This window comes from Harmonia axyridis, chromosome 2 (genome assembly GCF_914767665.1).
Source record: "Harmonia axyridis chromosome 2, icHarAxyr1.1, whole genome shotgun sequence".
NCBI classification, from domain to species: Eukaryota; Metazoa; Arthropoda; class Insecta; order Coleoptera; family Coccinellidae; genus Harmonia; species Harmonia axyridis.
This window is the reverse complement of record NC_059502.1, coordinates 32307666-32320355: the sequence shown is the minus strand read 5'-3', so window position 1 is coordinate 32320355 and position 12690 is coordinate 32307666. Positions and strand designations below refer to the sequence as shown.

The 12690-nt window shown below is 32.4% G+C and overlaps 1 protein-coding gene across 1 annotated transcript; it reads right to left on the bottom strand.

Moving 5' to 3' along the window:
• Positions 1-7990: 7990 nt before the first annotated feature.
• Positions 7991-9352, bottom strand: LOC123673270 (putative ankyrin repeat protein RF_0381). Its single transcript, XM_045607750.1, has 3 exons — positions 9064-9352; positions 8089-8700; positions 7991-8001 (listed from the first exon to the last, which is right to left on the bottom strand). The coding sequence occupies exons 1-3, from the start codon at positions 9350-9352 to the stop codon at positions 7991-7993; spliced, it is 912 nt and encodes a 303-aa protein (XP_045463706.1).
• Positions 9353-12690: the final 3338 nt, after the last annotated feature.

Genomic DNA, 12690 nt, shown 5'->3' with positions numbered 1-12690 from the left:
TTGTTACATTATGCAAACGCGAAAATGGCACTATATGAATATAATTAAAACAATAACATATTGAAGAAATTGTTTATTTCTGCAAAGTAAATATTATTAATGAATTATTATTGTAACATGTACCTAACTGAGTGTACAGAACAATAAGTTTTATTGAAATATTGACAAAACATAAATACACTCAACAATATTGAATGAAACAATATCGATTGTGAATATGTATATTGCTTTTATATTTTGTTGTAATAGATATTTTCATCCATTTATTTTATTATAACATAATTGCAATATTTACAAATATACATATTGAATTCAAATCAATTATTGAATGAAATTATTCGAATATTCGATGAACTTAAATCGACCTAATGAAAACCTCCGTTTAGATACTTGGTTGTAATAAAAATTTTTATTCACATATTTATACAAAACAGTTGAAATATTTACAAATATACATATTGAATTCTAATCATTCCTTGAAAAAATTATAACAATATTCAATAAAATTCTATTGACTAAATAATACTTTTACACTTAGTTTTTATAGTAATTTCTTCCACTTTTGAAAATTTTTTTATTTATCTTTCAACAAAAAGCATTTTTGAGGACGAGGTCTTCGATTGGCTAGGTCGAGGTCAATGAACATTTGCCCACTTCTTGTACTGGTATGTATTTTAAAATTTCGATTATGGTATAATAATTGAGCTTTCCTTTAGAGACGACAGTGAAAAATTCATGAGCTGCTTGTTGTTCCAGGAATAGTCTTAACCCAGCTTCAAATTTGCATTTGAGTTCACGACCGTAAATTGGGAATTTTCTTTCCTTGAATTCAGACATGGCTGTTATCAATGTTTGATTCCAACACAATCTGGACACTTCCCTTACAGTCGAACTTAGTATTCTCACCAGAGAATATTCCGGTTGTGATTGGAATTGAGCTATTTTGCGGGACCGTAAATGAAGCAATTCTTTTCTACTCCTTTTCTGGAAATCGACATCCAACGAATCACAATGAATTGGATCAACACAGAATTGATATTTTCCATTGATATCTAACAAAATCAGATGTTTCAAAATAGTATGTCGTCTAGAATGGCAGCAGTCCAATAATAATTCATCCAAAAATGTTTTGTTGTCATGATTGACTATATTCGTGTCAGCTTTACTGTTAGAATATTACTTCATCCGAACAGATTACGAGAGAGACAACCAACCCTACACTTGATAGTGTTATTGCATGTCGTGCGGTGGCGCTACGAGTCTGCGCGTGGCGAGGCCATCGAGGGCCATCGAGAGAGAAAACAAGAATGAACCTTCGATGGTCGAGAGCGAAGGTCAGGGACAAGACTTTAGAGTGACAGTCTCTTCCAACCTGGCTTCTGTCAGGTCGTTCTGCCTTGTGAATTGTACTTGCTTTTGAGATAGAGTTAAGACTTACTGAGTGTCTAGAGAATAAACGATTATTATCATCATCTGTGTATTAGTGAATACTCTGTATTTTATATAACCCAAATATATAATCCAATAGGTAATGGGCTCCAGGGCATGCTTAAACTGCGCTGTAACTAGGTAAACACTTATTCCGTTGTGTAAACAACGAGAAAAAACATTGAGGTAAGTTGAATTTCAACTTAATTATGAGGCTAGAGATATTTTACTTAGTTCAGTGAATGGAAATGATTTATTTCATATTCATTCCTGAAATAGAGAATTCCTGTTATACAGTATATACTATATTTGGTTAATGTGTTTACCTATCTATTAGACAAGGAATCAACTTTGATTCTTAACGGTTATTGACAGTTGATGTTTAGAGAAATGAGATATTTTTGCTATACACATGTTTTATAGATTTAGATGATTAAGATTCAGTTTAGAGAAACGAGATATTTTGCTATACACATGTTTTATAGATTTAGATGATTAAGATTCAGTTTAGAGAAACGAGATATTTTGCTATACACATGTTTTATAGATTTAGATGATTAAGATTCAGATTAGAGAAACGAGATATTTTGCTATACACAAGTTTTATAGATTTAAATGAGAGATTCAGATTAGAGAAATGAGATATTTTAATATACACATGTTTTATAGATTTAGATTATGCAGATGTAGATTTTGCATACTCATTGTATCAAATTGATTTAGATGTTTGTAAATTTAGAGATTTCACATTCATCATTTGAGAAAGTAATATTATGTGAATTTAGAGTATTTTTCAGAGTCATAATTTGAGAGATGTACATACATCATTCGAGAGGTTTACATGAGGAAATTTCATAGTGTTTATTGAAACCTTTCAGAGCCTGAGATTATGTAAACTTTAGAAATTGTGCTAACATACTTTCTGTTTTAGATTGGATAATATTATAGAATTTACATACCACACCTAGAGAATTGGATCATGGAGATTTGAAGATTCTACATACATTGCTTGGAGCATGTAAAATTGGATGTTTCACATTCCATAAACATAATCCAGAGATTGAGATGTTTTTGAGACTATATATATTGATGAAAAATTTGGGGAATTATTTATTTCACTAAACTACAAAAACTGCAGTATGGTAAGATTAGTGATAACTATTATTTCAGGGCTTCTTTCATACAATGCTTGCTGTGCTGTGTTGTTTGTTTGTAAGCTAGGGATATTATAGGATTCAAGTATTCATCCCGTATTTGTAAAATGGCCATACCTAACTCAACAGGTTTTCATTGCAGTGCGTGATACCGCTTTTGTAGTAAGGTTTACAAATATGAGGTGGTGATGTTTGAAAACTTAAATAACCCTGTTTCGGATTGTATCAGATTGCTGTGCGTCTGAGGCAATTCAGAAGCACGAAACAAAATTTTATATCTTATACCTGGTAGTAGATGTACTAAGAGAGCATATAATGCACAAAAATCTTAAGATACATAATATAAATATTTTGTTTCATAAATCCTGAAATAGATGGCAGCCAAAGGAAATCAAGGAAAACCATTGGTGGATTATCATAGCGATTCCACCATTTCCGTAAGTGCAGAAGATATAGGTTTCATGCATTACGAGGAAAGAGAGAATTGTCAGAACCAATGTAAGTTTTTCATGCAATTAATAATTGCCCATTTCCTTGATTTTAGCTGACTAGAGCAGTATCAACGAGTGATACGTAAGAGAGATGAGAAATGCTAGAGAAATTTTAGTCATTACACAAAACCCCCTTTTGAGATATTAGAGATTTAGAGATTTGAGAGAGTAGAAATTGTCGACAATAGAGTAGAGTAGAGTAGAGAATATTAGAGAATAGAGTGCGAGAAAACCCAGGTATATAAAAATTAATTCATTTCACAGAGGTGATTAGAGTTGAGAGAAAAATTTTTGGGGTTAAATTCTAGAATATTAGAAAACCCAGATATTTAAAAATTAATCTATGTTGCAGAGCAGAATTCAAATTTTAAGATCTGGATGGACAGTCTATGATCAGAGCTTTTTGACAAACGATTTGTTGGACGTCATAGAGCCAAGTACGAGTAACCAAACTTTTTCAGAGGCTAACAAATCCAAGAGAAGTAATTGAGTATGAGATATTATCATAAACATAATTGAGGAGAATTATTAAAAGAAAACGTTCAATCTCCTAAGACCCTGTTGAAGTAAGTAGAGGTTTGAGGTTCTCCAGGAAGTACAAGTCAAATGCGACACACACACTTCAGGTAAGAGCTCACTCGTACTCCATTAAAATGGAGAAATACGAATCGGTCGATGATTTCTGTGAAAGATTCGACTCGATAGTATGAGAGTATGAAGCTTTCGAGGTGTGATTAAGCTAACTGCTCAAAAAGATAAGATCTGCACTTTATCAGGCTGTATTACCAGTCATATCCGAGTTACGAGATGCAGATCTGACCAGGAGACAGACCCCAAACCAAGAAGGTAATTTAGACGAGATCAGAGAGATTAGAGGTTGAGAAGAGGTCTGAAATTGAAGAGGAGACTCCAAAATTTCAACGGGTACATAAATTAAAATGCTTCCGTTGTAACAAAGAGAGACACTGGTCAACTGATTGCAATTTGAGGCAACAGAGTAAGTAAGTGATTCTGTTTCGATTGTGGAACAATCGAGTGAGAGGATTGCATTAACAATGGTGGCACGAACGAAACGTTAAATTTAAAGGATCGAGTAGAGGTAGGTTGAACAAGCCAAGTTTCAACACTAAGAACGAAGCCACGTAGACCAGAGAAGAATGAGAGAGAGTAAGAGATTCAACAAAGAGGGTCGCTCCAAGGCAAGAAGGGTTGGAAGTATAAAGCATAGAGAAACTAAAACAGGTAAACTTGATTCAATCATTAACTTCTTAGCAGATTCTGTAGCAACAGACCATATCGTAAATGGTTGTCTGATTTTGAGAAACTTTGAGAGATGTCAAAATATGAGTATAGAGAGCGACTAAAACGAGATAGCAGTCATTGTAATCGATAGTAAGGGTGAGTTAACCTTATATTTAGATTCTAGAAATGAGAATACTAAGAAATTGCAAAACATATTTGCAGAGAAAGAGATTTCTGAGAATTTACTTCCCTTATGTAAACTCGCAGACTCTGGGTTCAATATTTACTTAGATGTCCAAGTCCTAAGAGTTTACAATAAGATTAATAATGAATTTGTTTTAGAGAACAGGTCCTAAGAGTTTATAATGAGGTTAATAATGAAATTGTTTTAGAGGACAATTCCAAATCCTAAGTGTTTACAATAAGATTAATCATGAGATTGTTTTAGAGAGTCGAGCAACGATAAGCGAAGGAGATGAGATGAGCTTGCAATCGCAGACACATTCCAATAACGAGTTATTAGGTTCGGAGGGAGAACCAGAATCTGCGATTGGGAGGGAGAAGTAATATAATCTCATCGTTTCAACTAAAGAGAAAGTTCACAAGTTTCAACTGACAAAACAGATGAAACACAATCTGAGCAACAAGAAAAATTGGGATTGCAGTCATATCAGTAGAGAGGTAATTTAGATCGATAACTTGGAATCAATCCAAAACTTAGAACGTGAAGTAGGTATCATATCGACAATGGAGAAATTACACTTTAAAGAGACAGAATGAGAGCTGAGAAACAACCAGTTGACACACACTGACACGATGGAACTTATTAAACCACCATCTCATCCAGGTCAGTAAAGATTCATTAATGTCTACATAGAAGACTATCGGAGACTTGCTAAAGCATATCCATTAAAACAGAAGATGAGTTGGCTGAAGCATTAAAGAAATTCTTAATATCAACAAGAAACTTGTTGGAGAAAAATGAGAAGGTACATTATATCAGGTCAGATTAAGGTACAGATTTACCGAAAGGAAATTCCCAGAAGTACTGAGTAGAGAAAATATAGAGAATGAGAGAGCGGAGAGGTTTAACTTGACGATCCAAAAGAAGGTTCGTACATACATTTTTGATTCCAGACTACCTAAGAGTATGTGGGAGATTGGTATTGATGCATCTATAGATGTGTACAACAGAACACACAAGTCTATCAGATATCAAACACCGTTGACAAAGTTTGCACCAAATGCAAAATGCCACTTTGATCAAATTGAGAGATTTTGGATGTATTGGAAGTATTTGTAAGTATTATTATGTATTGCGATGTTCGCATACATTGAGATTCCAAAACCCAGCTTGAAATTTGGATAATGTGCCCTGAAAGCTGTCCTAGTGGGTTATACCGCTACAGGATACTTGACGTGGCATTCAAGCTCGAGCTACATGTGAGATTTAACAAGAAACTTGCCTACAAAGATGTTTATAGAAATAAACAACTTGATGACACTAAAGAAAAATTACAGACCCAGGAAAATATAATCGACTGGGATTGGATGAAAAACTCGAAAGAGCCGAAATAAGGGAACTGCCGATCAAAAGGCCAATACCCTGCTACACTTAAAAAAAAAAAAAAATCGTAAAGGACGTAAGCTATGCAAGGTTTCTTAATTACTCAGAGAATAATATTTTAGAAATTGGGCTGAACGACCTCGGTCGATTGCCTTTGGATAATTAATTATCAATAAAGATCAGCTATTAATATTATTATTTTAGGTAAATATGAGAAACCTGATAGAGAAGAAGATATGAGGCTTTGTCTTATTTCTTCATTAAATAGAGAACCAATAAAATTCAAGGAAGCTATAAATTCTAGAGAAGGCCACTTATGGAAGAAAGCTATAAAAAGAAGAAATTGATTCCATGATACAAAATAAGGTTTGGATTTTGGTAGATAAAAGGAATCTTCAAATATCTGGAAAACGGGCAAACATTATAGACTCGAAATGGTATTCGAGAGAAAATTAGAGGCAAATGGTCTTATACGATACAAAGTAAGATTAGTCATACGAGGCTTTAAGGTCAAAAATATCTATGACATTAGACTTCCAGTAATTAGAGCTACATTTGCAATAATCAATAAGTATGATTTACATGCTTGTCAATCAGAAATAAAAACCTGCCTTTTAAATGGCACTATAGAGGAGATCTATATGGAGATTCTTGATGGAGTAGACATTGACAATGAGATCAAACGATCTTATGTATATAAACTCCAGAAAGACCTATATGGACTGAAGATAAGTCCAAAGAGATGTAATAAGAGATTCACTGAAGAGATCCAGAAACTTGGTTCAGAGAATGATATACATGGACTTGTTTATATACATGGAGGAGAAATGATATAAATATAAAGAGAAATCGAGAAGAGAGGTATATAAATCAATCAATCAAATTATACCATGAATATATTAGATAGATTAAATATGAATGACTGCAATGCTCAAAATACTCCTATGGTAACCAGACAGATTGAAAATAGGATTAAGAGAAATCAATCGGAGAATCTACAAGATGACTGAGATAAACTAAAGATGAAAAGAGTTCCTTATAGAGATGAAAAGAGTTCCTTATAGAGATGAAAAGAGTTCCTTATAGAGAAGCTATTGGTAGCTTAATGTATCCATCAAATGGTAGACACTACGTTTGCTGTTAACTATTTAACGAGAAAACAAATGAAGCCGACCGAAGCTGATTGGAAAGGTGTAAAGAGAATCGTCAGGTATATGAAAGGTACTGTGAATTTAAGTCTTAAATTCACCGCTCAAACTGAATACTAAGAGGCATTTACCGATGCAACATTTAGAGACCATACCGACTTGTCATCAACTGAAAGAGCCGAATACCTAGCCATGAATAATGCCTATCAAGAATTAATAACTCTTAAGAAGGTACTTAGATTTGTGATAGGAAAACTGATGTTTCCTACAACAGTCTGGTGTGATAACAAATCCGCTGGAGACTGCACCAAGAAAGATGGTAGTCACAAACTAAAAGTATTTGATGATCATTTAGAGGTAATAAATGACGACCTACTACATAGAGAGAAATCTGGACTTAGAAAACATAGGGCTGAAACACATGGTGATTTCATAAAACAATGTGTTGAAGTAAAGAGAATCACAGTGAGATGGATTCCAACCAAGGAGAATGTGGATGACATAATGATAAAACCTTTACCATCAGACGGTCATAAGAGATTAACTCAAAAACTAATGATTGAATACTAACTCATTGAATTTTTGTTTTCAGAGTATTTCTAGGGACTAGAGTATAAACTAATTGAGTTCTGTTTATAGATTAGACTTGGAGTGGAGAATGCTGGTTGTAGTTCGATGATGAAGGGAGGGAGTGTTAGAATATTACTTCATCCGAACAGATTACGAGAGAGACAACCAACCCTACACTTGATAGTGTTATTGCATGTCGTGCGGTGGCGCTACGAGTCTGCGCGTGGCGAGGCCATCGAGGGCCATCGAGAGAGAAAACAAGAATGAACCTTCGATGGTCGAGAGCGAAGGTCAGGGACAAGACTTTAGAGTGACAGTCTCTTCCAACCTGGCTTCTGTCAGGTCGTTCTGCCTTGTGAATTGTACTTGCTTTTGAGATAGAGTTAAGACTTACTGAGTGTCTAGAGAATAAACGATTATTATCATCATCTGTGTATTAGTGAATACTCTGTATTTTATATAACCCAAATATATAATCCAATATTTACTCTTCAACAGTAATTCGAGAAAGAGAATGAACTGGGATTCGTCACAAGAGTAGGATAATATATGCAGAACTGTGTCGCCGTGAAGGTTTTGCAAATTGACATCAGCTCCTCTTCTGATCAGTAATTCGGCACACTCCAATGCATTATTTATTCTTCCATTTTCAGCAAGCATCTGTAAAGGGGTACACGAATTTTTGCCAAATGAATTCGGGTCACAACCGACATTTAATAAAAATTCTAACAGTTCGATATTAATCTCTCCTTCTTCAGAACATAATGCATGAAGTACTGTATTGCTGTTTATGTCCCTCGCTCTGAGGTTGGCTCCGTATTTCAGAAGGGTTTTCACTTGTTCCATCTGGTTGTTTTTCACAGCAAAGAATATCGGTGTTTCCTCGTTTGTGGTTTTCTCCTCACAACATAATTTCTTGTTCAAAAGAGTGATTGTTACGTTCGCATTTGGCAATGTGGCTGCCATGTGCAAGGGTGTGTGTCGACGCAAAAAGGAATCTTCATCATCAACGAAATTATTTAAAATTAATTTCAGAGACTTCTCACATGGAACGTCTTGAGGATTAATGAAACATTTGAATAGTTCAATCAAATATACATCTGAAACAAAATGAGAAAAGAATTAGAAAATCTATACTCACACAGTAGGTTAAACATTGAAAATGTTTATATGTATTTTCCTTTTTTAGGTGGAATCAAAAAACGATCAATTTAGGTATGTCTTTTGACTGATTTTGAATAAGGTTCATTTCTTTTTAGAAACAATTTGAATAATGATTCACTTCACATCTATAAATTCTGAGCAAGAGGATTTTACGATGAATAATATTGAATTCAGTATCAATGTAGTACTACATATATTCAAAATTCCGGCATATTTTAAAAATTAATAAATAATAAGAAGTAGTAAAAATTCTTATAATATTTTTCATTTCCATAATGTAAAGGCATGAATAAACTTACCATTGATCTGTAGAACTCTCTCATAAATTGTTATTTCGTCGTCTAATTCACATGTTGAAAAAGGTTGTGCTCCATTACACAGCAAGCAGAATATAATTCCGTAATCCTTGTAGGAAAATCTTGTTCTTGTCCTCTTCTTAATCAACTCTTTTAAATAATAATTTTGAAAAGAAATATCACTCTTTTTCGATTTTATATAACTATATACATAAGAAATTGGAATATGAGAGCCACAATTCACAATCATGTCTTGAATAAAACTTTCTGTTAGATCTTTAAAATCTTCCATGATGTCTATGTCAGATTGATTCACAAACTCAAAAAAAAAATTCAACGATAGGAGATAGGAGTACCTTCTCACTCGAATCATATATAAAAATGAGGCTTCTATGAAGAGGGCAACTATTTAAAACAAAATTCAGGTAGAGATTCGTCAAAAACCTCACTTCAAGTAACATTAAGAATGAGTAATTTTTAATGCAATTTTGAAATGACCTAAACCATTAAGATAACTAAAATTCGAAAATAATTTGAAATCATTAGCTTTCATTTCAGTGAATGTACGAAAAACTCATTTAGACCTGAAAATTTATGAGGAGGGTAGAATAAAATACGAAAATATGATTTTCTCAAAAAACCACCTATATCGTTAGAGAAATGTTTTCTAACTTCCTCATTGTTTTCACAGTTTCGTTTCAGATCCATAAAAATCAAAAGATAAAATATGGTGATCAAGTATAATTATTATTTTTGAGCAATATTACATCATTTGTTATTGAATTTTTCCTTGTGGAAATCGGTAAAAAATCGAATTAATTTTAATGATGACATCCAATTTGTCATCAAGAGAATAAACCCTTTTAGATTTTCCGCTATTTTGTAAGTTTTCAATTTCCATTTTTATATTTTTAGGGATTCTACATTACATTCGAATTCAGTCCCAAAATACAATAATTTGAGAACAGAAACCTTTGTTTCAAACTCACCACACCTAGCAAAAAATTGCTAAATTATTTCATTGAACACTCTATATGTCATAAAGCAAAAAAGATGTTCTTGATGTCATCTAGGTATATGTTTTGGTCTTGTTTATGGCAAATACATGCTGAACAATGTATATCGGAAATTTGTTCATTGAAAGCATTATGTGTGCTTAACCTTTGTTTGTAGATACTGTTTTAAGTTTCTTTTTTTTTTTGCTTTTTTAGAATGTGTGCGAAATCGAATCTTGTTTAGCTAGTATGATTTCAGACGTTATCCACATGAGATTTACTATTGCTGTGTCTGTTCATTAATTTTAATTCAGTTCACTCCAAAAGCATTTTCCTCCAGAAAATGAAATACAACGACACAAATGTAATGAGGATTGTTTCGAGAAATAAATATCTTCTACATTACCCATTTTGGAACTCATAAAAAATTGACATCGGTTATCAATATTAATAAAAAAAAAATTTTTAATGTCAGAGACAAAATTGTATTACAGAACTTGTCTTAATTACAGTTTTAGTGATCATCATTCAGTTAATGAAATTTTAACTGTGTAAAGCTGATGGATCAAGACGATAAGTTTAATTTGATTATATTTCAATCGTTACCTTCCAACCGCTGGAAGATTTATTTTTGGACCTAAATTTAAAATCTTTTGAATGTATAATAGATAATAAAGACTATCCAATCTGATTAAATCGAAAAAAGACCGAACAAGGATCTATAAACATTTGCTCATTGAAATTTCATACGAAATGTCTAATTTTTACTTATCATTAATGTAATAAATGTTTTCAGGAACGTAGATAAACGTGTAGGAAGATCATTTATGCGTTATGACATTTAAAAGCACTTTTTTCGAAATGTAAGTGATACCTATACGATATTTTCATTTGAGCAATATTCCGTTTGAGGGTTACTACTCTCGTGTGAAAATTTTCAAGTATCACCCTGTATTTCAAGGACTTGTACGGTGTAACAAAAAATAAACATTGTTCCCATAATCAATGTTCAGTATTAATCGATGTTTATAATTTATACAGATTGCACCGTTTGCTAATTATCGATGTTTAGATGAAAAGGAGATATGTTTTGGCAACGCTGCAAACTTTCGACGGTAATCATAGAGAAGTCAAGAATTTCAGTTTTCTAGTATAATGTTCTGTGTATTTTGGGTGCCAAAGTCAAAATAAATTATAAATTATCATTATAAGTAATCATTAAATTATAATTTTTCATCAGAAACTGAATATTTTGAATCCATGTTTCAATTTTGAATTTTCTAACAGGCTTGGATGACCTTCATTCACCACTAGGCTATGGCCAACTTCTCATGTTCAACCCTGCATAAATCATCATTAAGGACAATATGTTGTTATTCTGCATTTGCGTCAACTCTATTCTCGTTTTGCTAATTTAATTTTAACCTCTTCCTACATTTTTGCTACCACTGTGTCTTCCAATTGATTTCTGTAGATCACTCACCTGTCTCAGCTCATTCGATAAGCTGTATATAAAATTTAATTCTCATTAAAAATAAACATCAGTTTATATAAATAATGAAACTTTTCGTTAGCAGAGACCTTTCAGAGTATTTCAATTACTCGTTATCGATTCAATTATTCGGTTGATTTTATTATTGTCAGGGATAAATTCACCTCAATTTTATTTTTTTGTTACATTATGCAAACGCGAAAATGGCACTATATGAATATAATTAAAACAATAACATATTGAAGAAATTGTTTATTTCTGCAAAGTAAATATTATTAATGAATTATTATTGTAACATGTACCTAACTGAGTGTACAGAACAATAAGTTTTATTGAAATATTGACAAAACATAAATACACTCAACAATATTGAATGAAACAATATCGATTGTGAATATGTATATTGCTTTTATATTTTGTTGTAATAGATATTTTCATCCATTTATTTTATTATAACATAATTGCAATATTTACAAATATACATATTGAATTCAAATCAATTATTGAATGAAATTATTCGAATATTCGATGAACTTAAATCGACCTAATGAAAACCTCCGTTTAGATACTTGGTTGTAATAAAAATTTTTATTCGCATATTTATACAAAACAGTTGAAATATTTACAAATATACATATTGAATTCTAATCATTCCTTGAAAAAATTATAACAATATTCAATAAAATTTTATTGACTAAATAATACTTTTACACTTAGTTTTTATAGTAATTTCTTCCACTTTTGAAAATTTTTTTATTTATCTTTCAACAAAAAGCATTTTTGAGGACGAGGTCTTCGATTGGCTAGGTCGAGGTCAATGAACATTTGCCCACTTCTTGTACTGGTATGTATTGTAAAATTTCGATTATGGTATAATAATTGAGCTTTCCTTTAGAGACGACAGTGAAAAATTCATGAGCTGCTTGTTGTTCCAGGAATAGTCTTAACCCAGCTTCAAATTTGCATTTGAGTTCACGACCGTAAATTGGGAATTTTCTTTCCTTGAATTCAGACATGGCTGTTATCAATGTTTGATTCCAACACAATCTGGACACTTCCCTTACAGTCGAACTTAGCATTCTCACCAGAGAATATTCCGGTTGTGATTGGAATTGAGCTATTTTGCGGGACCGTAAATGAAGC

Bases quoted from the DNA above. Each gene is read 5' to 3' on its own strand.
- LOC123673270 (XM_045607750.1), bottom strand. From the start codon at position 9,352: ATGGAAGATTTTAAAGATCTAACAGAAAGTTTTATTCAAGACATGATT. The intron at 8,701-9,063 runs GTAAGTTTATTC...ATTTTGTTTCAG, and splicing joins GAGAGTTCTACAGATCAATG to ATGTATATTTGATTGAACTA.